We start from the raw sequence: 25,900 nt of genomic DNA on the forward strand, positions 1-25,900 counted from the left end.
ATCAGTACTTACTGTTGTGGGGGTTACAAATCTTACTGTACAAACCTTACTGTAACAGAGATTAAAGCAGGCTTAAGTAAATTGATAAATACAAAGAGTGTAGCACATATTAAGTGTTATGTTAGGGCTGTGTTTTCCCTATTCACGCCACCAGAAAGTTTCAGAATATAGACAGAAGTTGTATTTATTAATAATGTACTGAAGTGCTTTATCTGAGATAAATAACCAAAGACTCTACTTACAGAGATTCAGAAAGTCATTGATAAAACCTCTTTGTATGTTTAATAGATTAACCTTTTAATATGTATTATTACAATTTAAAGGGTTTTTTAATAATAAAAAAAAGGAATTTTTTTAATTAAAAAAAATTCAATGATATACCCATAGTTTCATAGAACAATGACAGAAATTTCATTAGCAAAACAATTAGTAAAAGAGCATATGTGCTGCAAAAATTAAAGATGGATCTTCCCGGCAGGAATTCAGTGCTGAGTGATTGACTCCCAAAGTTGGTAGTACAGGGCACCCTGTTTTCTTATGCTGCAGCATGGTTCTTAGGCAAGTCAACATTCCACTTCCTTAGAACTTAATGTTGTCAAAGCTACCATGAACATTTTACCCAGAGTTCTTAAGTGAAAACTGTCACAAAATTAACATTGCAGCTCTTCTGGTAATTAAGACCTTTCAGATGTGCCTGAAGTGGGGACCATGTGTAGATAATTTGGTTTGTCCCTTTCATTCTTTGAGTTAAATTCTATGGAAATTTTAAGGGAAAAGGTCAGTTACCTAGTCCCCCATTTTTTATTAAATGATTTTAGGGATCACGTAGAAAAAGAATTTTTAAACATTGTTGGGAAGGACTTATTGCTGTTCTAAGACATCGGAAGATCATGATAAGCTGCATATCTTCCAGTCACATGATGGTAAATCTGTTGAGAAAGCAGAATTTAGTTAATCATTAATTATTATAATACTATACATATCAATCAATAATTATACTAGTACATATAATTTTAGTTAACATTTCATAATAAAGACCCATCTATGATGCACTTCAGCAGAATCTCCACCTAATCTACTTCAGGTGGAGGTTTGCTTGAAAGAAGGCAGAGGTTGGGTACGATGAGGCCAATGAAATGTTTTCTTAGTTCTCATAGCCCAATAAATGACTTTTATAAAAATTGAGATATAGCTGAGTTGCAGTGTTGTATTAGTTTTAGTGTACCTCAAAGTTATTCAGTTTTTTATATATATATTCTTTTTCAGATTCTTTTCCATTATAGGTTATTACAGGCTATCGAATATAGTCACTTGTACTATACAGTAGGTCCTTGTTGTTTATCTATTTTATATATAGTAGCATATATCTGTTAATTCCAAATTCCTCATTTATCCCTCCCCTGCCTTTCATTTTTGGTAACCATAAATGTGTTTTCAACATCTGTGAGTCTACTTCTGCTTTGTAAATAAGTTCATATGCACCATTTTTTTTTTTAGATTCTACATACAAGTGATATCACATGATATTTGTCTCTCTCTGACATCACTTAGTGTGATAATCTCCAGGTCCATTCATGCTGCTGCAAATGGCATTATTTCATATTTTTTATGGCTGAGTAATATCCCATTGTATGTATCTTTATGTATGTGTATGCATCACATCTTTATCCATTCATCTGTTGATGGACATTTAGTTTGCTTCCATGTTTTGGCTATTGTGAATAGTGCTGCAATGAACAGTGGGGTGTATGTATCTTTCCATCTAGAGTTTTCTTTTTTTCCAGATATATGCCCAGGAGTGAGATTGTTGGATCATACGGTAGTTCCGTATTTAGTTTTTTAACGCCATATTTATGTTCTCCGTAGTGGCTGCGCAAGCTTATATTCCCATAAGTAGTGTAGGAGGGTTCCCATTTCTCCTCATCCTCTTCAGCATTTATCACTTGTAGACTTCTTGTTGATGGCCATTCTGAGTGGTGTGAGTTGATACCTCACTGTAGTTTGATTTGCATTTCTCTAATAATTAGTGATATTGAGCATCTTTTCATGTGCCTGTTGGGCATCTGTATGTCTTTGAATAAGCGACTTTTTATTTGTTTCTCAAAAATACTTGTCAGTTTGTTTCAAGGACAATGGATTGTTCCTCACCTGCCTCTCGATGTCTGCTAGGAGGGTGCTGGCACCTATTCGAAAGAGTTCTGGCTTCAGCCACTCATCTCCTAGCTCTTCCTTTATGAGAGAGAGCCAAGCCAGGGAGTCCTTTGCACTTCGGATGCCTCCTGCTGGCTTAAAGCCTATCTAAGAGGGGAAGTGGGAAAGAGAACAATGCTTATTGTTATTGGATTCCTTTAAAAAAAAAAACAAAACAAAAAACTCCTGCATTAACACAGGGTCTCCATTTTCTCTTTTCTAAAGCTTATTTCACCTCCCCCAGCAAAAGAGCCTAGAGCACTGACTCACACCCATTTACACTATAAAATGACTTTTCCAAGATTAATGGGAAGAATGTCAGTGCTTCTGAGGAGACGCTAATGAGAGTTAATAACCCTCATTAACATTTCACTTATTGGAAAGTCATAAACCCCAACCATCAGGACAATAGCTGTGAACCTAAACAAGAGAGGTGTCAATAAATAGGAAAACACATCACAAAAGCCCATTCACTTTCCATTTCTACCAGGAGGCCAGCAGAAATGTACACCTTTCAGTCCTTCATCCTGAGCTGCAGTGGATGTGAAACAAGAGAGAATCATTGAGGCCACACTAACCGCACTGGTGGCAATCAGCAAGGAGAGGTGATGGTTATTTTAATGAACTTAACTGCAGGGACTTCTTTTCTAAGTTGTAAGCAGACCAAGTAAAGCAGTCAAACAGTTAAATATGCACAGGTGAAAAAGACAGTGTATATGACCTGCACACTTCAGAGGTCTCTGAAGGTGACCATAGAACAGCACAATTCAGCCAATATCTGAGGTTTACAAACGATGTCCCCGAGTCCATGAGAAAAGGATACGTATGTTCTATATATAGTAAAACCTGCTCATCTGGATATACTTGTCTCAAGAACTTCACTATCTGATAGAGAAAACACCCAAAGCCAAAGTACCAAAGCTCACTCAGAGTTTGGCTGCTCTGACAGGCAGCATCGGCAGAGGTGACTACTGACAAAATGCCAGAGAAGGGACACGATAAATGAATGATCCCATCAACCACCTGTAAAAAATCGGTGAACAGAAACCTCCATTAAATAGAGTCAGGGGACCAAAAAGGGATGCTCTAACTCCCTAGATAGCAAAGCCCAAAGGAAGAGGGAAGACTCCTCTTTTTTCCTGGCAAGAACTCAGCCAATGAAAAGCCCTGGATTCCCTGTCTACTATCCCCACCCATCTTCCTTCTCCTCTCTACAAAGCCTTCTTCCTCCCTTGCCCTGTGGGGACTTGCATGTGGCTCGCCATGGTCGCTGATCCCAAATACCACCCCCCCGCCCACTGCTACAGAAATATCTGGCAATCTATTTGCTTTAGGTCAACAAACCCAAGCTAGAAACTCTGAGTTAATCTGGCTCCTCCATGTTCCTCACCACACCCAGTGACCAACAGTCAAGTTCCATCAATCCCACCCTCTGGACTCCTCCATCTCCTATACGCACACTTTCCTCTCCACTCTGACCTTCCACTGTTTTAGCTTAGACCCTTGTCAGTCCTCACATGGGAGTTGGCAATGTGGTGTAGTGGGTTAAGAATCTGACCGCAACAGCTTGGGTTGCTGAGAAGGTGCGGGTTCAATCCCTGGTCCAGTGCTGTGGGTTAAAGGATCCAGCACTGGATTGGGTACTCTGGATTGGATTTAATCCCTGGCCTGGGAACTTCCATATGCTGCAGGTATGGCCGAAAAAGCAAAAACAAACAAACAAACAAACAAACAAATCCTCACATGGAACACCAGAAGCCTTCTAACTGGTTTTCCAAGCTCAGTTACATGTCACACAGTTAAATAACAATCCTGCAGAGATTCTGACCCTAACTGCCTATTACTCTGGAGGCCAAAGTGACCCTGTACGGGTGAGGGGAGATGGGGGAAGAGGGAGAGGTAAGTGGAGTGAGGTTATTTTTTGAGATGAGGCAAAAAAAAAATCAGTTAGCTGATATTAGCATACATGTTAATCACAGGAACATTTCTGTCAATTAGGCAGTGCTGCACATAGATTTTTCTACATAATTCAGTTGTGTCAGCAAGCCTGGCAATGTTTCAAAAGAGAGGTTTGAGCATTAGTTTATCTTTTTTTTTTAAGGAAGAGAATATGGAGAACATAAATCTGCAATGAAATCAGTTATGAGGTATCAAACCTCTGCTTCTCAGGAATGACACTAATCATGGTCTGGAAGGCAGCTCATCACATTTTAAAACACCCCTTAAATCAACGATATAGAAGCTTTATAGTCTAGGGGCTGCCTGGGCAGCTTGTCAACAACCTGAAAAAAATGCCCCTGATTTGCAGGTACACACAGGTCCTCTCTGTGTGAAATCAGATGTGATTGAGATGAATATAAGTTAAAGCCTACCTGTCCACTTCTCAATAAAACCCAGATGAACTTTATTAGCTGAGGAAAGGGGCAATACAATTAAAAAGGAAGTAATAAGAGAGAGAAAAATGGGGAGTTCCTGTCATGGCTCAGCAGTTAACAAACACAACTAGTATCCATGAGGACTCCGGTTCAATCCCTGGCCGTGCTCAGTAGGTTAAGGATGCAGCATTGCCATGAGCTGTGGTGTAGGTCGCAGACACAGTTTGGATCCCGTGTTGCTGTAGCTGTGGCATTGGCCGGTGGCTACAGCTCCAATTGGACCCCTATCCTGGGAACCTCCATGTGCTGTGGGTACAGCCCTAAAAAGCCAAAAAAAAAAAAAAAAAAAAAATAGAGAGAGAGAGAGGGAGAGAGAGCCAAATGTCCCTCTCTACTCTGGTCTAGAACAGTGAACATTTAAAACATTTACTGAAATGCTTTGCCTGCTGTGTAAGTGCTCTGGGGAAGGGACTTGTTCACTTTTGCATCCCTAGCACTTAACACAGGTTAACATGGCACACAGGTTAACACCTCAATGAATGTTTGTTGAAAACAAAACAGAACTGGGGCCTCAATGGAAAGTTTTAACCCCAACCAGGGAGGTTATGAAACAAACGTACAGATGCCTGAGGACTGACCCAGATCCAGGACTGCCAGGGGTGAGGGCCCAGGCACCTATAAAAGTACAAAATGCTTCACATCTATTAGGATGGTCTTTGGCTGCAAATAACAACCACTGGTCCAGTGAGTGGTGGTGATCTCATTTGGGGGGTCCCAAATCTAGAGTTCTCATTTTTATAGCTTTCCTTTCTTTCTTTCTTTTTAAAATTTGGATCACTGCAGAAAGGCTACCAAGTAGAGGTTACTCAAATTGGATCAATTTTCATATGTAGGTCACAGTAGATATTTATTCTATTTGTATTCTTTTAAGATATGAAGGTATCCTGAAGGTAAAAATTCTGGAAGGAGTTCATTTCCTCTCACACCCAAGTACATTCTTAAAAAAGGTCTCTGATTCCAAAATAAACTGAAACACAGTCACGTATAAAGTTATCACATCCAATTGGCAAAGGATTAAAGTTCTTTTGGGGGTTTCTATTCAGCAGAAATCAAGAGATTAGTTTTAAAAGATGCCTTTCAAGAAGGAAAAGTCTCATTAAAAAAAAAAATTACCTTTCTCTCCAATGATGTAAAAAAAAAAAAATCCTTTGAGATAATTTGCGGCTAAACAAGCAACTTGAAGTGAAAAGGAAAATCCAAACTCATTTTAAAAAACACCTCATACGCATTTTTTCCTTTTAAATTCATATGTTTCAAAAAATATGTATTATTTTTCGAAAAGCTGACAAAAGCGAGCATATACCCTCCTCAGCTTAACAGTCTTCCAAAGAGCACATCCAACTGCCATAAAACGCAAAAATGGATATTTAATTCAAGAGCTATATAACGTCTAGCTACCTTTTCCCTGCTGTTTCACAGCATTTCATTATTTTGTTTAATAAGTTCATCTCCTCGAGAATTTTCTCTTCACCTCATATTATTAAAAGTAATAAGTTTTTCTGGACCGGGGGTTTCCCAACAGAAAAACCAATTTATGTGTGTCCTTCAATAATGACAGGAAAAGATTATTTCCCATTATATTGCATACTTTTCATATCACCACCACAGCTTATCATTCAATAAATGTTACTCTGCAATTCTTTCCATTCCTCAAGGAAGTTTAATTTTTGCATTAACCTGTTTTCGCTGGCCAACACCTTACCAGAAAGCCTCTATGTTGCAGCAGAATTAGTTCGTTAAAGAACCCATTTAGGAATCTCTTGTCAGTGATAAAATTGTCTTCGGTTAATAAAAGGACATAAAGTGAGTTTACATCTTGATCACATGTACTCACTCCCACACTCACACTCACTTTCTGTGAATCACACATTTTTCTTCATGAATGTGTTCTTGTGTAATGAAAGGTAAATTAAACCTTTATTTTAACAAAGGTAACTCATGCACACCATCTGCATATAAAGACAGTTATCATGGCTATAACTAGTATTATAAATAACATTATCTTTACTCTGAAGAAAGATGTGTTGGCAATAATATACCTTGTTTCCAGTTTTCCAGAAGAAATCTCTAATGGCTCGTAGCATTACTATTGCTACAGGGAAGGTGGCATTTACTGTTTCTTTCCCAGTAGAGGTCTTAATAAAATCTGACCCTAAAACAAAAGGAAGAAAAACCCCTGTTAATTTAAAAAACTTAATTTTTCACACTTTTGAATTGGTGGAAGAAACAAGTTGTATAAATTTTTCTTTTTTCCTGAGAAACACAACTTTATTTTTCATTAATTATTTGAAAAAGTAAAACCAAATCTCTTTAAAGTCATTCTGTCTGTACTTTTTCCCCCTTACCATAAGATGAATTAAATTAGGTACCAAATGGATTCCTAATGACCCCTGGGCATCTCGCCTTCATATTTCCATAACACCAATTAAAATCAAGTTGGTTTATTTAATACATAACTGAGATAAAGAGAAACAATTTATATGCCCTGAGTTTAATATCATCTATCATGACACTGTACTACAAAACTGAAGGAGGAGGACCTGCTCATTTTCCCCTCATCTTCTTATGTGTGCTAGAAAGGACACGCTACAGCTGTGACAACACAGGGAGAGACTCGTTTCTACTGGATTGTTCATTAACGAAAGCCGTCTTCCAACCAGACTGGGATTTTCAGCAAAGGCACTGTGCAGTTTCAATTTGCAATTTTTAAAATTTTTTTAATGATTTTCATTTTTTCCATTATAGTTGGTTTACAGCGTTTTGTCAATTTTCTACTGTATGGCAAAGAGACCCAGTCATTCTTTTTCTTACATTATCCTCCATCATGTTCCATCATAAGCGACTATATGTAATTCCCTGTGCTCAATTTGCAAATATTTAAACAACTTCATTTCTCTCAAATTTATCTTAAACCTATTGATGTAGTTTAACAAAATAGCACAAAGAGAGGTGATAATAGTTAAGATTCACTGAGCACTGTGTACTATGCATTATCCTAGGTGCTTCACAAGTATTGACTCAATTGATCCTCACGATAACTAAGTTAAATGTTAATATGCTCCCCATTTTTAAAGAGGAAATTGAGGCACAGAAAAGTTAAGTAACTGGCTTGAGGTCACACAGTTAATAAGCAGGGGAGGCAGAATTCTAACTAAAGCAGTAAAGCTTAACCCATGTGCCATAGTGTCTCCAGAAACTTACTGAGGATCACATAGTCAGATATCCTTTATGTGGTGGCCAGAAACTTACTGAGGATCACATAGTCAGACATCCTTTATGTGGCGGCCTAACTTCGAAACACTCTACATCAACCACAGATGAGTAGCACAGACACTACCAGGGAGCTTATTGAAAATGCAGACTCTCAGGCCCTACACCAGACTCACTGAGTCATAATTTGAATAGAAATAAGGATCCCAGGTGATTCCTATGCAATTCATAGCCCAACCCCACAAAATCTGTAGAACCATGTATAAGGCTAATTTCTGAGGCTCTCCCAAGGTCCGTCAAAGAAATGGTCAAAAGAAGCAGAGGAAAGAAGTGGCCAAAACTTTCCCTTCTCATATCAACTGCAAAAGACACTTCCATGACTACTCTGTGGATCAAAAGGTTCAAATTGACACACCTTTAGTAAGCATACTATGTGAAAAGCACAGTGGAAAATAGAAACACAGACCATTCAAGGCCTTTCTCTCAAAAGCATACATTCTAGGAGCAGGTGGAGATGAAAAATAATCCTGAGTAATCACTTGATGAGCCAGAAGTCAGGAGATCTGGTTTCTAGCTCTGGTTGATATTTACCTTGCAAATTCCACCACCTAACCTTTCTTATTTATAAAATATGTCTGGAAATTCTCACTTGCTTCATAATTTTTTACAAGGAATCAAAACAGATAATCTATGTAAACGGTCTAGGTAAACTGTTGTGTTATATACAAAGAGAAATGGAGCGAGGACCTAGGTAGGGCTGTAGTCTGTGTAAGAACCATAGGAATTCTGGTCTACCCACTCAGGTCCTCGTAAGCTTCTTTCCTTTGAGCCTGTAGGCCCCACTGGGACAAATGGAGATGTGTCCGTCATGCCTGCATTCATTCATTCACTCTATATTCATTCAGGGCTTATTATGTGCTGGATTCTGTTCTACATGCTGGGAATAGACCATGACACAAAACAAAGTTCCTGCCCTTGTGAGTACATTTTCTAGAAGAAAATGAAAATAAACAAACAAATAAATATATAACAAGGGCCAGCTGGAGGTAAGTGCTATGAAGAAAAATAATGCAAAGTAATGAGAAAGAGAGTGACAGATCTGAGAAGATGTGGCGATATTTAAACAGAGTCATCATAAAGGGATCTCTGATGAGTGAAATGCAGAAACAGATGAAGGGAATCTGTGAAATGAGCATCACCATCATGGAAATAGGAAGTGCAAAGGCCCCTAGGTAGGTATGTGCTAAATTGATGGATAAATGAATGAATGAATGGGACTATAGAACCAATGCCCGGCCTTACAACCGTAGAAATAACAAGCAAAGAGAAGGAATGACATAAATAGATGTAAGAGGAGCATCCCTAAAGAATTCACACTGACACCAAGATGTTTTCCTCATAGGTGACTCTGTCTTCTGATTCACTAGAAGGCTTTTAGGTATAACACTGTGTATCACCTAGATTCTTCTAAGCATTGCAGAAGAAAAGATCATTAAGACGGAAGACCAAAGTCATATTTGGAGGCTTAAAAAAAGGTGCGGTCACTTAAAAGTCATACCATCGAAAGTTAACCAAAAGAGGGAGTTCCTGTTGTGGCTCAGTGGGTTAAGAACTGGACTAGTATCCGTGAGGATGTGGTTCAACCCCTGGCCTCGCTCAGTGGGCTAAAGTATCTGCACTTGTGAGCTGTGGTGTAGTTCACAGAACAGCTCAGATCCTGTATTGCTGTGGCTGTGGTGTAGGCCAACCGATTCGACCCCTAGCCTGGGAACTTCCATGTGCCACAGGTGAGGCCCTAAAAACACACAAAAATAAATAAATAAGTTAACCTAAAGAGCTAAATTCCCTTGGAAAGGCAGGAGCCTCTTTTACTAATACCTTTGGGAGGAACAGAGCAGAACACCTACCATGGGAGCAACAATGGCCCGGGAGACAGGTACAGTGGCCTAACATTATGTTTGTCTATCCTATTTCTTGACTGCATTGTAAGCATATTTGAGGACAGGATCTATACCTTTCTTGTGACTTCTGTACCCCCAGGGCATGACACACTTGTGAAGTTCAATGGATAAATTCTGGGTGGATGGATGGATGGATGCGTGGGTGGGCATGGTTACCAAGATAGAGCAAACTAAAATGTCTTCTTTTAAATGACTAATGGGGAAGGGAAGACAGTTTGGGGTTTTGTTCTAGTCCCAATAACAAAACTGGGCAGGTGGCTCAGAAGAAAATGTCATTTTATGTATTTATTTTAAATGCAGAAAAGATTTAGATCTACAGAAACACTGTGGGGACATTATAGAGAGATTCCATATACTATACTCTCAGGCAACTTATAGCAGTAGGGTACAATTTGTTACAAATAGCGAACCAATATTCATTTTTGGTTTTTTTTTTTTTTTTTTTTTTTTTTTTTGTCTTTTGTCTTTTTTGTTGTTGTTATTGTTGCTATTTCTTGGGCCGCTCCCGCGGCATATGGAGGTTCCCAGGCTAGGGGTCCAATCGGAGCTGTAGCCACCGGCCTACGCCAGAGCCACAGCAACGCGGGATCCGAGCCGCATCTGCAACCTACACCACAGCTCACGGCAACGCCGGATCGTTAACCCACTGAGCAAGGGCAGGGACCGAACCCGCAACCTCATGGGCGAACCAATATTCATATGTTACTATAACCAAAATCTATACTTTATTTAGATTTCCTTAGTTTTACTCAGAATCTAGTTTTATTCAGGATGCTATAATGAATTTGTCATGTCTTGATAGACTCCTCTTGGCTGTGACAGTTTCATGGATTTTATTTTGATGACCTCGACAGCTTTAAGGAGTACTGGTCAGACCTTTTGTAAAATTTCCCTCAGCTGGTATCGTCTGACTTTTTTCTCATGACTGCACTGAGGTTACATGCTTTGGGGGAAGAAAACCATAAAGTGTCATTTCACCACATCATATCAAGAGTACATATTAATATCACTTCCCATCATTGAAATTGACTTTGAACACTGGTGGAGGTTTCTCCACTGTAAAGTCACTGTTCTCTTTGGAAAGAAGGCTTCATGTGCATCCAATACTAAGGAACAGGGACTTGCAATCTACCCCCTATAGGGAGGAGTAGCTACAACATTATTTGGGTTTTTATATGGGAGATTTGTCTCTTCTCCATTTACTTATTCATAATCACTTATTTTTATCAGTACAGACTCAAAGATATTTATTTGGTTTATAATCCAATATTTCTTAATTTACTTTGTTGCTCAAATGGCTGTAGGTTTGACCACTGGGAGCTCTTTCAGTGGCTTCCTGTGTTCCTCTGACACAACCCCATCACATGGATTTATTTTGGTCTTTTTAAAGCATTTGCTTTCTGGTACTACCAGATGTTGCAGGCCTGTCTTGTATGTTTTCTGCCCCAGTCCTTAAGTAAGCCATTTCTCCAAAGAACCCTGGTTCCTTTTATTAGAAAACAAGATCTTTGTCCTAGGTGTACTCACTGCCATAGCAGGGGTCTTGCTTATAGATCCTCTCAGCTGACTGAGCAAGGAAAAATATGTGTGAGTATATTCTAACCCTTTACATACATATCTATTAATAATTCCATATTTAACTACATACATCTATATTATGTATGTAGTTAAATATGAGTTACAGTAATGTCTAAAGATGAGTTACAATGATGGCTCCAACTCTGACCCATTACAAGGATCTTTCTAGCCCCCCTTCCCTATGTGTAAACTCCTACCGTAACAGTGAGAAATCTGGTACCTACCATTCATCATTAATTCTGTTAACATCCAGTATCCATGTATTGTGCTATCAGAATTGCTAATCGTATCATTAAGGAAAACCACATTATTACCACTCAATTATAAAGTTATGGAGGTCAGCACCTTTTCTCCAAACCTTCTTCAGTGAGGCTGTTTTGTACATTTGTAATACAGTGAGACTCTTTGGCCCCAGTGCACATTCCACCCTGGAATCCCCTGACCTCCCTAAATGATTCTCTTCATTTGCACACACTGAGGTTCACTCTTTGCTCATATGGAATAAATACTTTCACCACTCGAAAAATCCCCTGTGCTTCACATTTTCATATCCCCCTTACTCCAGCAACCACTGACCTTTTTACTAACTCAATAGTTTTGTCTTTCCAGAATGTCAAGTAATGGGAATTATGCAGCCTTTTGGACTGGCTTCTTTCACTTAACAATATGCACTTAAGGTACTCTCTTGTCTTTTTATGGTTCATTTCTTTTTATAGATAAATAATGTTCCATTGTATGAATGTACCACCATGTGTTTATCCACTGATCTATTAAAGGATATCTTCGTTACTTTCGTTTTTGGCAATTATGAATGAAGTTGCTATAAACATTCACATGCAGATTTTCGTGTGGACATAAATTTTCAAATCAGTTGGGTAAATAACTAGGGGGGCAACAGCTTGACTGTACAGTAAGACCACATTTAGTTTTGAAAGAAGCTGCTTAATTACCTTCCAAAGTAGCTATATCATTTTGCATTCCCAGCAGCAATGAATGAGAGTTCCTGTTTCTCTACATCCTCGCTAGCAATTGGTGGTGTCAATTCTTGGATTCTGGCCAACCTAACAGGTGTGCATATAGATCATGTGCATACTTTTGTTGGATTATACTTAAGGATTTCAATTATGGATTACTATTGTAAATGGTACTTTTCTTAAATTTCAAACTCCAACTGTTCATTGCTGGTAAATAGGAAATAAGACTTTCATGTATTAATCTTGTATCATGCAACTGTGGCAAACTCAATCAGCCATTTCAGGAGTTTGTTGTTTTAAAGAGCTCTTCTCCATAGACAATCATGTCATCTGCAGAGAAAGACAGTTTTATATCTTTCTTCCTGTATTATTCTGTGGTTGTTGTAACAGATTATAACAAACCTGGCAGCTTACAGCAACAGAACTTTATATTCTCTCACCATTCTGGAGGCCAGAAGTCCAAAATCAAGGTGTCAGCATGGCTGCACTCCCTGTGGAAGTGCTAGGGAGAACATATTCCTTGTCTCTTTAACTTCTTATGGCTACCAGCATTCCTTTGCTGCATCACTGCCATCTCTGTCCCCATTTTCATACTGTCTTCCCTTCTGTGTGTAAGCTTAATATTCCTCTGCCTCTCTTCTATAAGAACATGTGTGATGGCATCTTGAGCCCACTTGGATAAGCCAGAATAATCACTTCATTTCAAAATCCTTAATTTAGACACATCTGCAAAGTTCTGCCCCAACTCACCCAAACAGTAATATTCACAGGTTCTGGGGACTAGGAGCCATTATAAGCCTGCTTACTCTTCCCAATCACTATACATTTTATTTCTTTTTCTTGTTTTATTGCACCAGCTAGGACTTCCAGTACAATGCTCAGTAGGAGTGGTGAGAAAGAATGCCTTGGAGTTTCCAGTGTGGTGCAGTGGAAACAAATCCAACTAGTATCCATGAGGATACTAGTGAGCTGTGAGCTGTGGCATATATAGGTCGAGGACATGGCTCGGATCCAGAGATGCTGTGGCTGTGCTGAGGGCTGGCAGCTGCAGCTCTGATTTGACCCCTAGCCTGGGAACCTCCAAATGCTGCAGGTGCGGCCCTAAAAAGAAAAAAAAAAAAGAGAGAGAGAGAGAGAGCGAGAAAAGAAAGAATGCCTTTACCTGTTCCTAGGGGGATCTTAGGGGGAAAGCATCCAGCTTCTCAGCATAAGTATATTAGATAAAATTGTTTATACATACATTTTTATTTTCTGTATTTTGTCTTTTTAGGGCCACACCCACGGCACATGGAGGTTCTCAGCCTAGGGGTCTAATTGGAGCTATATATGCCGGCCTACACCACAGCCACAGCAATGCCAGATCCTTAACCCACTGAGCGAGGCCAGGGATGGAACCTGCAACCTCATGGTTCCTAATCAGATTTGTTTCCACTGTGCCACGATGGGAACTCTGATATGTTTTATCAAGTTGAGGAAATTCCTCTTTATTCCTAGTTTTCTGAGAGGTTTTATTACAAATAGGTGTTGGAATGTGGCAAATGCCTTAATTGTAACAATTGATACTGACATATGATTTTTTCTTTTTTACCTTATTGGTATGGTGTATTACACTACATTGAACTAACCTTGTATAACCATAGTAAATCCCAGTTGGCTGTGCTATATCATTCTTTTTACACACTGGGCTCATTTTGCTACTACGTTGTTGAGGATTTTGTTCATGTGTGATAGTTATCTGTAGCTTCTCTTTCTTGTAATGTCTTTGTCTAATTTTGGTTAGGTTAATGATGGTCTCACAGAGTGAGAGCTCTCTCTTCTATTTTCTGGAAAAGACTGTGGAGGATTGGCATTATTTTCTTCTTTAAATATTTGGTGGAATTCATCAGTAAGACCACCTAGAGGTAATGCTTTCCTTTTTGGAAGGCTTTAATTATTTTACTTTAGTAACTTAATAAAGTATCATTAAATTATTAAATAAGCAAATCTATTATAACACTCTACAATTAAAATATTTTATAAAATGAATAAAATTAAAATAATGTCATTAATAGGCATAGGCCTTTTCAGACAATTTCTTTCAAGAAATTGATCCATTTCATCTATGTTATCGAGCTGTGGACATAGAGTTGTTTATGGGATTTCCTCATTATTCTTTTTAACAATCATAGGAACAGTAATGACCTCTCAGGTTTTTTTTGTTGTTTTTTTTTTTTTTTTGCTTTTTTAGGGCCGCACATGCGGCACATGGAAGTTCCCTGGCTAAGACTCAAATCAGAGCTACACCTGCCAGCCTATACCACAGCCACAGCAACATGGGATCTGAGCCACATCTTCGACCTACACACAGCTCACAGCAATGCCAGATCCCCGGCCCATTGAGCAAGGGCAGGGATCAAACCCACATCATCACGGATACTAGTCAGATTCGTTTCCACTGCCCCACAATGGGAACTCCCTCTCAGTTCTGACAGGAGTCTCCTCTCTTAATTTTATTTTATTTTTTTAAATTTTTTTTTTTTCTTTTTGTCTTTTTGTTGTTGTTGTTTTTGTTGCTATTTCTTGGGCCGCTCCCGCAGCATATGGAGGTTCCCAGGCTAGGGGTCGAATCGGAGCTGTAGCCACCAGCCTACGCCAGAGCCACAGCAACGCGGGATCCAAGCTGTATCTGCAACCTACACCACAGCTCACGGCAACGCCGGATCGTTAACCCACTGAGCAAGGGCAGGGACCGAACCCGCAACCTCATGGTTCCTAGTCGGATTCGTTAACCATTGCGCCACGACGGGAACTCCCAGTCTCCTTTCTTTAATTCTTGGTCAGTGTGACTAAAGGTTTATCAATTTGATTGATCTTTTCAAAGTACCAACTTTTAAGATTTTTAACTTTTCTCTAATGTTTTCCATTTTCAATTTCATTGATATCTGCTCTAATTTTTATTTCTGTTGTTCTGCTTGCCTTAGACTTAAATTGCTGTTCTTTCTCTATGTCCTAATATAGAAGCTGAGATTATTGATTTTAGATCATTCTTTTCTAAGCTATGCATCTAATGTTATAAATTTTCTTCTAAGCTCTGCTTTTTCAACATTCCACAAATTTTGATGAGTTGCATTTTCATTTGGTTTAAAGAAATTTTTAGAATTTCTCTTGAGAATTTCTTAAATCATGTTATTTAGAAGTTTGTTGTTTAATTTCCAACTATTTGGGTGAGCTACCTTTCTGTTATTGATTTTTAGTTCAGTTCCATTGTAGTCCAAGAACAACTCTGTACGATGTCTATTCACTTAAACTTGTTAAGACATGTTTTAAGGGCCAGGATGTGTCTGTCCTTTCTTTGTGAATGTTCAATGTGAACTTGAGAATGTGTATTCAAGTCAACCTTGCTGATATTTGCTTGAGCTATCAATTACTGAAAGAGGGGTCTTAAAGTCCAGCTATGATAGATTTGTCTATTTCTCTTAGGAGTATTAGGATTATGTATGTTTAGGATTGTTTAGGATAGGATGTCTTCTTAGAAATATGACTCCTTTATTATTATGTAATGTTCTTCTTTATCCCTGATAATGTTCCTTTTTTCTGAAGTCTGCTTTGTCTGAAATTAACACTGCTACTTCTGCTTCACTCTGATGTTATCATGGTCTATCTTTCTCCATCCCTTTACTTTGAGCCCTCAAAGTCTCTCCATTTAAAGTGGATTTCTTATAGACAACACATAATAGGATCTCATATTTTTACAATTTATTATAACTTTTCTGTTTGTTGTATTTTTTAATTAATTTTTACACCTTGTTCTACCTTCTCTGGCTTTAATTTAACATTTTATATGATTCCATTTTATCTCATCTCATCAATTATACTTCTTCTGTATATTTTTTAGTGGTTGCCCTAGAGCTTTCACTATACATTTTTAACTAATCTAAGTCTACCTTCAAATAGCACTACTTGCCACACAGGTACTTTTCAACCAAGTATTCCTAATTTCTCCCTCTTATCCCCTACAACATTGCTATAATTCATTTTCACTTATCCATATGGTACAATCATGGAATACACTGTCACTATTACTTGAAATGGTTTTCTTTTAGATCAGTTGAGAAAGAAAAATAATTTATTTTTGTTCACTTATTCTTTCTTTGACATTCTTTCTTTTTAAATGTAAATCAGAGTTTCTGACCTATGTAATTTTCCTATTCCTGGAAGAACATTTTTAGCATTTCTTATAAGGCAGCTCTGCTGGCAGTAATTTCACTCATTTTTTATATGTCTGAGTTCCTTCAGTTTTTAAGGATAACATCTCTGAACACAGATTTTTAGATCAGTGGAGGTTTTTTCCTTCAATACCTATTTTACTCCACTTGCTTCTTGCCAACATGGTTTCCAATGAGAAGTCCACTGCAATTGTTTCCTTTTTCTTTTCTGGTTTGTTTGTTTTGTTTTGTTTTTGAAATTTTCTATTTGTCTTTGGTTGCCTGCAGTTTAAATATTAGATATCTAGGAGTAGTGGTTCTTGCTTGTTTATTTTTGATATTTATTCTGCTAAGTGTTTGAGCTTCCTGGATCTGCAGTTTGCTGTCTGTCATTAGTTTTGGAAAATTCTAGGCCATTATTACTTCAAATATGTTGTCTGCTCAATTTTCTCTTTATTCTTCTTAAAGTATTTCAATTACATGTATGACACCTTTTGGAACTGTTCCACAGTTTTTGGATGTTCTTTTTTTTTTTTCTTTTCAATCCTTTCTTCTTTCATATTTCAGTTTAGATTTCTTTTGACCTATCTTCATGGTCACTGATTCTTTCCACAGCTCTATTCCATCTATTAGATAAGGCATTCTTCATTTCTGTTACACTGTTTTTCATTCATAGCATTTCTTTTTGAGTATTTCTTAGGGTTTCCATCTCTCTGTTTACACTACATTACATTCCTTCATGATGTCTACTTTTCCCATTAAAATTGTTAACATATTCATCAGTTACTTTAAATTTCTCTTTCTCATAATCCTAACATATCTGTCATATCTGACTCTGGTTCTGATGTTTGTTTGTCTCTACAGACTGTTTTTTTTTTCTTGCCTTTTAGTATCTCCTGTAATTTTCTGTTGAATGTCAGATGTGACATCAGGCAGTAGGAACCAAGACAAAGAGGACATTAGTGTGAGATTTTATGTTAATCTGGGCACAAGCTGGGCTATGTTTAATGTTTGCTGCAGCCATGGGTATTGGAGTCTCAAATCCAATAATATCCTTGTTTTAGTCTCCTATGTTTACTTCAGGCTTCCTAAGTCTTTCTCCTCAGAGAGAGTCTGTCTTTTAGCTCTATCAGTTATAATCCACTGGATTGCTGAACCCCTACTGGTGTGATGATAATGTATGGGGAAGAGGAAATATTTTATAATCTTATTATTAAATTTCAGTCCTTAAGTGGGCCTATGTTCCTGGGCTGTAAACTTCACAGGTGTATCTTGGCTTTTCTCCCCCACTTTGGTGAGGCAGGGAGACTAGAGTAAAATGCCCTCCCACACAGGATGAGGCTCTAATAAAGTCTCTTGCTCTGAAAAGTGGGTTTCTATTAAGGAGAATGCTCTGGGCAAATTTCACAGTGATTATCTTTCCTTTCCCCTGTCAGAACTAAGAGGGGATCATTCTTGGCTCTTCACTGTAAGAAACTGGGGTTCCTGGAAGTAAAACCCACAAAAGTACTGGGGCTACACGCAGCCTCCAACATTTTGTCAAAATTACCATTTACATTTCCCTACCAGTTAATGGCTCTAGCAGGTAAGCAGATCTTGGCTGTATCTCTCAGGCTCTGCCTTTCTCTACAGATTTCAAGCTGGCAGTTTGCCCTGTGACAAATTCTTTAATGGGTCTGAGAAAAGTCATTCATTTTCATTTTATTTGGCTTTTTCTTGCTTTACATACAGGTATGACCAGCTTCCAAGCTCTTTACATGTCAAAGCTGACACCAGAAGTTCTCAAATTTTAAGGGAGGTCTTTATTGTCTGGAATTCACGTGGATGGAGATACCACTTATATATGGTATTTATGGTGTTTGCGACATACACCAAGTATTATAGTTAACAAGAATTGCAAAGGCTCAGAGAGAATCACTTTAGCTAAAATAAGGGAAGGCTTTGTGGAACAACTGGGAGAGAACCTTGAAGGAGAGACAAAATGTGAAGATGAGAGGGCAGATGGAAGAATATCACATTAGAAGAAACACCAAAAGCACAGAAAGTATGAGACACATCCAAACAGTAATAAATGGATCCATCTAAGGAATCTATGAGGGAGAGGGAGCACAGGGGTGGGAAGTGGTGATATTTGGGGTAAGTGTGTCAATGTGTGTTTTAGAACCTGGGACTGTAAGCTTTTAGAAAATAAGAGGTCTCATAACCTAAAATCAGAGTTTAATATGCTGAATTCACTGTCTATGTTGGACAGGTTGAGGAAGGACAGTGGAAAGATCAAGATCACATTAGAGATTCAAATAGCAGGCAGGTAGGCACTACCGGCTAGTTCATTAAACCCAGGAATAAGACTAGCTTCAATTACCCAAAAAACACTAGTATTTTACAGCTATCAAAAGAACAATGGATTTTCCAGTGGGGCTAAGTAGGCACACACTTTGTTCTACTTATTTTAATATTGTTTCCCTTGCCCCTCTGCTAAAACAAAATTACCTTTGAGAAATAAATGTTAGATTTCATATTACCAACACCACAGAGCACCACAGATACTCCCCAGAGCTCATGTAAATCCAGCATTAACCAAGCTCACCTCTGCTCAGCTTGGGGAAAAAAAAAAAAAAAACCCTTATGAGAAAATATCTCACAATTGAAACAGCTATCCATATAAATGTTCTTTCATCAGTGCCCACAATTTCAATGAAATAACTAAATAAGGAGATGAAAGGCCTAAAAACTCAAAAGTAACACATTAAATAGATGAATATTCAAATGTGATTGGTTGAGGTTAAAATTATTAATAAATTTACAATATCAGATTATTGTATTTTTTTATTTTCCTAATTTGAAATCTCTAGCACAAGACTTTTTTTTTTTTGTGCTCTAAAGTAACTCAAAGCTTTTCTAAGGCCTATAATTACAAGTCTCCATGGTACAGTTTCATTAAAAACTTTCATTAAACAACAGCTGCCCTTGTATATGGTCTTCTAATCAATTTGGTCAAACAGAATGACTTCTAATCAGCTGTTGATAAAAATAGAAGATGAAATTTTAATTCTAATAGATTAACCACAAACTCAAGACAGTCTTCAAAATCCATCTAGCTCTATTCTCCAGTGGATTTAATGACTATTCAGCAACTCATTACTAAATAGAACAAGATGAACATTTTCCAGTTCATTAAAGAAATGTACTATGTATTTTTGCATTGTCCTCATGATTCGTTACAGGGAGTCTTAATTACAAGATAATGGATAATGGTTATTAAATGCAGACTGCAGTAATGAAGCTCTATTCATTTGCGAACCTCAGAGACTGCAAAGAGAGGAAAATAAAATTACTAGCTTCAAAAGATTAACGGATCAAATTATTATTCAATTTTGAAAATCTCATTCAGACTTCATAGAAACAAGAAGAGATTAAAAACTAGTATTAAGACCAAAGTAGTACATTTAAAAAAATAATATCTTAAGGCTATTACTGCATAATAAGCTTGAGATGTGATTATTAGAAAAACATACAGCTAACAATGGAAAAACATACATTTTTATTTCCTGAACAAATCTTATTTATGAGATAGGAAGTTACTGGTAGGATCTTAAAGAGAGTCTTGGTGAACATGGAAGATACATGCTATTACGCTACAAAAGAGCAGCACAATGGAAGGTATTATTAACATTTTATACCTCACTAATGAAAAATAGGATTTAAAATCAACTGCTGCTTGAGAAAGCTTGTCATTAAGTGGAATTCATGCCAACCCTATAATAAGAGCTTCTGGGCACATTATTCATTAGCACCATGTTCTCTATCGCTCTGTAAGAAATCACCGATTAAAGTTAGCAAGAGAGTTTTGTATGGTAATTCTGACATTAATTTATACTTGCAATCTGCAATGGAATACTTTAAAAAAAAAACAAATATACTGTATAGAAACATGAAGCCCCCAATTAAAACCATATTCTCAGATATTGTATTCTTTCACTCAATGTAGGCTTGAAAATAATTTAGGGTGAGATATAAAGATCCAGTGCACAAAAGAAGAACTGGCCAGACCAAGGATGGAGGCAGAAGGCCCCTGTGGAGGTTATCAATAATGGCACTCAGTCTGGAGACAAGCATTCCATTCTTTCATGATTCAGGGATATCAGCTAATCTTGTGAAAAAGTAGGGGAAATGTTTCTTAAAAAAAAAAAAAGAAGAAGGAAAGCATAAGTAGGAAAGAAAAAAACAAACACACCAACTCTCTCAGTTCTTTCCTTCACTCTGAAGAGTCAACTCTGGAAATACTTCTCATTTGGTCCAGTCCATCACGTGGAAAAAGCAACGGAGCATTACAATTAAGCAGTAAGGCATGCTCAAGCAGAATGGCAATCAGAAAGCAATCACAATCTTGGAGTTAGAAAATATCTCAAATACCCCAAGGGTAAGATTAGCTCATGATAACTACATTCCTTGCAGTTGCCTTCCCCTCAATAAAAATAAAAACTCGGTCATTTAAAGCAATGCAGAATACTATGATCCAAATGAAATGCAAGGTGGGAACTCTGACTATATAATCCTTGGTAATTGACAGTAAGGTCCCTGGGAGAATATTCTAAACAATTATGCTAACCATACAAAGATATGTGTTAGACTCGCTTGACACAAACAAGAGTCCTTGAGTTATCCCTAGTATTCCAGAAGTTTCTTTTCACTTCAAAACTTAGGTTCTTAGAAATGAGATTCAGAACTGTAATAATTCTAGAGATGAAATGCCAATCAAAGCAAATAATGTTTATTTTATAGTGTATTTAAATTGTTTAATTTTTCAAACAACTATAAATGTTTTTGGTCTTGTTTTGATTTTTGCTGTTTTGGTTTTTTTTTTTTTTTCCAATTTGATAAAAAGATTATTTAACCCAAATGTTTACAAGGCCATACTGTCAGTATTTGGGGCCAAGAGTCAAGCTAGGAAACAACAAAGTCTCCTAAACTGAGCTCTGAACCTCCTCCAATTTTTACCGTTGTATTAACACTCTTGAGGATGTATCCACACAGAGTTAATTTAATTCAGAAATGGGATCCCCCCGCCCCCGAAAATGATGCTGTCCCTCCTAGTTCTTATCTCCCTCTTTCCTTTCCCTCTTCTGAGTAAAGTTGCCAAGAAAGGAGAGTTAGGGGTAGGTAAGCCCCAGACAAGACTTGTTACAACAAAAGCTTCTGAAATTAGAGAGTGCGGCTGGTCATACAACTTTGTGAATATATTAAAAACTCCTGAACTGTACCCTTTCAAGGTGAATTTTATCTATGGGAATTACATCTCAATTTAAATAAAACAACACACACACACACACACACAAAAGGAAGTATGTCCGTAAGAGAGAAAGGAGGAGGAAAAGGAAAACTAGTACAATTAACACTAGATAAAATTAGTAATTAGTTGACAAATTAAGTATATATAATCATGTGTACCCTCACCCCTTTCCTATACTCCTAGTCATCTCTGTAAGTGGTTTACCATCAGCTCCCAGGTAGGATATCCGTAAGCCAAGCCTCCTCTCTCATTGCCATTAATGATTACAGCCTAACAGTTAGCTGTCATTGGTGTAAATAGATGGGATTTTCTATTGATGATATTTCACTCTGTAGATGAGGTTATTAACCAAATGAACAACAGTCATATTCAAGCATTAAACAGCATACAGTATTATGTTTGAAGGAAAAATACTTCAACACAGTTAACATTAGAGTGCCTTAAAAAGATGTTAAAGAATGGGACCAACACTGAAAATTTCATGCTGGACAGAGGGAATTTTGACTGAAAGACCTTTTTAGGACCAGCTTGATGATGCCTGCTGGGTTCACTGATTCTACTTTGGGCAGAGTCTAGGGCTGCTGTGCCCAATTTGGTGGTCACTCACCAGTGTGGCTACTGAGCACTGGAAAAGTGGTTAAGTCCAAACTGGGATATGCTACAAATGTAAAATACTCATAGTTTTGAAGACTTAATACAAAAAACAAAATGTAAAATATCTCACTGGCAATTTTCATATTGATTATACAATGAAACGATACATTGTGAATTTACTCGGTTAAATAAAATATATTTTCACAATTACTCTCATCTGTTTCTTTTTACTTTATTAATGTGCCTATTAATTTTTTAAATTATTTAATCTCCACTAGACAGTACTGGCCTAGGATTTCAATGAGATACTGAAATTTGTAATCACTTGTGTAGGCTACAATTTGATATCCTTTTAAACTAATATTCTTTCAATGTTCGTTTTTTGCTGTTGTTGCTGTTGTTTTTGCTTTTTAGGGCCGAATCCGTGGCATGTGGAGGTTCCTAGGCTAGTCAAATCGGAGCTACAGCTGCTGGCCTCTGCCACAGCCACAGCAATGCAGGATCTGAGCCTCATCTGCGACCTACACCACAGCTCACGGCAATGCCAGAACCTTAACCCACTGAGCGAGGACTGGGGTAGAACCCACCACTTCATGGTTCCTGGTCAGATTCATTTCCACTGCACCACAACAGAAACTCCCAATGTTGCTTTAAATTCAATTAGAAAAAAAGTTAATTCTGCCTAAAAGCAGAATAAGAAGATTCCTGGTGATAGTACTTTATATTCTCTCCCGCCCCAAAAATTTGGCTCTGCCCCTCCTGATTTGACTGCTTCACTCAGCCAAACTAGATGCACTCTCCTTAGAAAGCAGAGACCTGTTTGGAGAACAGAATGCATGTCCCTAGGAGAACAGAATGCATGTCCCTAGAATGTCTTACGCCCGATCCCAATCACATATTGTATAGGAATTCTAGTAAACACAATTTTCTCTGTATTGAATGTTTTCAGCGGTTTCCATGTCTCTTACGGATTAGCACCCTGGGAAAGCGGCCAGCTGACTAGTCCCTTAATCCTCTCTGGAACTGGCCTTGCTTGTAGTTTTCAAGCACACTCTAAAAAGAGTAACTCTAAAACCACACTTACAAACTCATGACTGCATATGATGTGCTTACAGCTCTGTGCTCAACCCAACCACTCTTCCCCAACCCTTCAAAAGCCATTCAACAAATATTTACTGAGCACTTGCTATGTGCCAGTACTGTTATAAGAACACAGGACACAGCAGTGTACAAGAGAAGGCTTTCTTTATGGGGCTTTGCAATATGAGAGGCAACAATGAGTTATATGATGTATCTGTTTTTCTCTTTCTCTTGGTCTGGCTACCTAAAAAACACTTTTATTCATCTCCATTGCATTATCCTCTGTTTTTCAGGAAGCTGGTGGCACTGCCGAGAAGAAAACAAAAATAAGATTCTCAACACTAGGCCAATACACTATGACCAAAAGAAGATGCCAGAGATACACACAGGTGTTGTCGCTGTGGAGGTATAATAGTTTGGATAAAAGAATAAAGTGTTTTAGACTCAATATAAAATGAAAACATCAATCTATAAATCAAGTTATCAATGCCACATGCCTCAAAATCAAAATGCTTTCCTTCGGGGTCAGCACCTATAGCTGAACTTGCTGATGTCGGGATTTACTATGGTAAGAAAATGTCTTCTATTGAAATGGTAGTTTTCAAGTCATCGCATCTTAAAATGACACAGACATATCTAACATATCCTTTTCTTTTAAATTTATTTATTTATTTATTTATTTATTTTTTACCTTTCCATTTGCTGGGAGGGAAGAGGCACATGGAACCTCAGTACAGGGTAAAATGTGATTCGGTATCACTATACTTTGGCGAAGAGGAGTAAAACGAAGAAGCATTTTAACAAAATAACAAGCTAGATGTGCTTTAAAACAACTGAATTTCATTCTGATTGTGCTTTCTATTGTCACCAGCAAGTTTGGAATATATAGGATATATTAACATTAAAAGTCAGGTATGCTTGTGTGGAATCTATTAACTTGAGAGAAAATTACTCAAATTGAAGAAATAGCTGCTTAAAATGGATTTAGAAATACATTTTACTGAACAAAAGCAAGCTAGAAAATTAGGCTACTTTATCAGGATTAGAAAGTGCTATGAATTTTAAACACAAAGCTTTTAAAAACAATGCAGAACATAGTTGAGATTATCATACCTCAATGTCATCATAAATCTTTCCCCCCCCCAACAATTGAAGATAAGTATGTAGAGTGACTTTTTACAGTGACCTGTCTTTCATAAAAGAAGTTGTGTTAATTTTTCCATGGGGTGTTTTATCTCTAGGTGATTGTTTCACTGTACCTGGAGACTCACAGGCTTCCCATTAGCAGATCTACAGATAGGTGAACCTTGAAAAGCTCTGAATGGAAAGTATTTACCATGTGGAGCTCTCAGCTGGCCATCTGGGTTACTGCAGTTTCCACTTAACCAACCACTCACAAAGACAATGCTGCCTCTCTCCTGCTCACAAATCATCTTCAAGTTCAAACTTTCTCTCTGTTTCAATGGGTCATACCTTCATTTTTATCTTTATTCCTTTTCATTCAGCCACCATCAGAGACCTTGACTCCTCAACAAAACAGGGACAGGCTGGCAAAGGGAAAAGTGACAGAGCCCAGCAAAGCTTATCTCTGGGGAGGGTATAATCAGAAAGGGTCACCACAAACTTCTGCCAAGTCATGTGTACCATCAGGATTTTAGAGTCATTCACAAATTCCTGAAAACACATGAGACCAGAAAAAAGGAGGAAAAGGAAGCCTGTGAACTGGGCAGGAAGAATGGTTCTGACCTAGACATTGCAAAAGTCATGAGTTAAAACAAGGTACCTTCACTCTGGATCCATTTTACATATTAACTAGAACCCATCTAAGATCTCCCTGGATGTCACACATTTATTTTTCCCCAAGTAACTGCTATGCCAGTGAATACATACACACACACACACATACACACATACACACACACACACACACACACACTCACATCCTGTCCTTTCCCTCATAGCAGAAGGGCTGCAGCTCCCTTTTCTGAAACTCTTAAAATTGCATATAACCATATGGTAATAATGTACATTTCAGACAAATGGTTACACTATGCACTTAATACAGAGGTTTTATCTCTCTCTCACAGAACTTCTTATTACAAAACTAATAGGTCTGATTTAAGGTGACTCGTTTTTAGGCGCCTCCCTCCCCCCAAAAAAACAGAATATAAATTGTTTCTTAATATGTATATGTACATTCCTCTTAAACCTATATTTTAAATTTTTGATACATATTTAATGTTTTTAATACTGGCTGTATAATTGCCTCGAGTGTGGCATTTATTTCCTCCCCCTAAAGTGCACGTAATATCGTAGGCATAATTTCTCCCAGGTATTTCAGGGGAGTTATTAAATGTCAAAATTCAAAGGGAATATATAGGTAACTTTAAAATGTAAAACCTCA

The 25,900-nt window shown here is 37.7% G+C and overlaps 1 protein-coding gene and 1 long non-coding RNA gene across 20 annotated transcripts in view; one reads left to right on the forward strand and one right to left on the reverse strand.

Annotated features, from left to right (window-relative positions):
* DERA (deoxyribose-phosphate aldolase) overlaps nt 1-25,900 on the reverse strand; it is a 328,684-nt gene that overhangs the window by 211,977 nt on the left and 90,807 nt on the right. For 11 of the 19 annotated variants that reach the window (XR_014803801.1, XR_014803802.1, XR_014803800.1 and 8 more), the window contains exons 7-9: nt 6,665-6,777; nt 2,149-2,298; nt 787-929 (exon numbers count right to left, since the gene is read on the reverse strand). Coding sequence is in view for 6 of the 19 variants with exons in the window: in XM_084956682.1 (XP_084812808.1) it covers nt 873-929; nt 2,149-2,298; nt 6,665-6,777 (320 nt within the window). In the remaining 13 variants the exon portion in view is untranslated. Of the gene's footprint in view, nt 1-259; nt 930-2,148; nt 2,299-6,664; nt 6,778-25,900 lie in introns of those variants that run through there. The other 8 variants (XM_084956682.1, XM_005664048.4, XM_001926178.8 and 5 more) reach the window with 3 other exon arrangements.
* Nucleotides 13,922-17,625, forward strand: LOC146403395 (uncharacterized). The gene is made up of 2 exons (XR_014803812.1): nt 13,922-14,821; nt 15,144-17,625. It is a non-coding gene; the product is annotated as an uncharacterized LOC146403395 (long non-coding RNA).

The sequence above is a fragment of the Sus scrofa genome, chromosome 5, assembly GCF_054392235.1.
Source record: "Sus scrofa isolate SSC_HxYL_T2T_F1_AM1 chromosome 5, Sscrofa_HxYL_maternal_Yorkshire_Landrace_v2.0, whole genome shotgun sequence".
Classification (NCBI taxonomy): Eukaryota; Metazoa; Chordata; class Mammalia; order Artiodactyla; family Suidae; genus Sus; species Sus scrofa.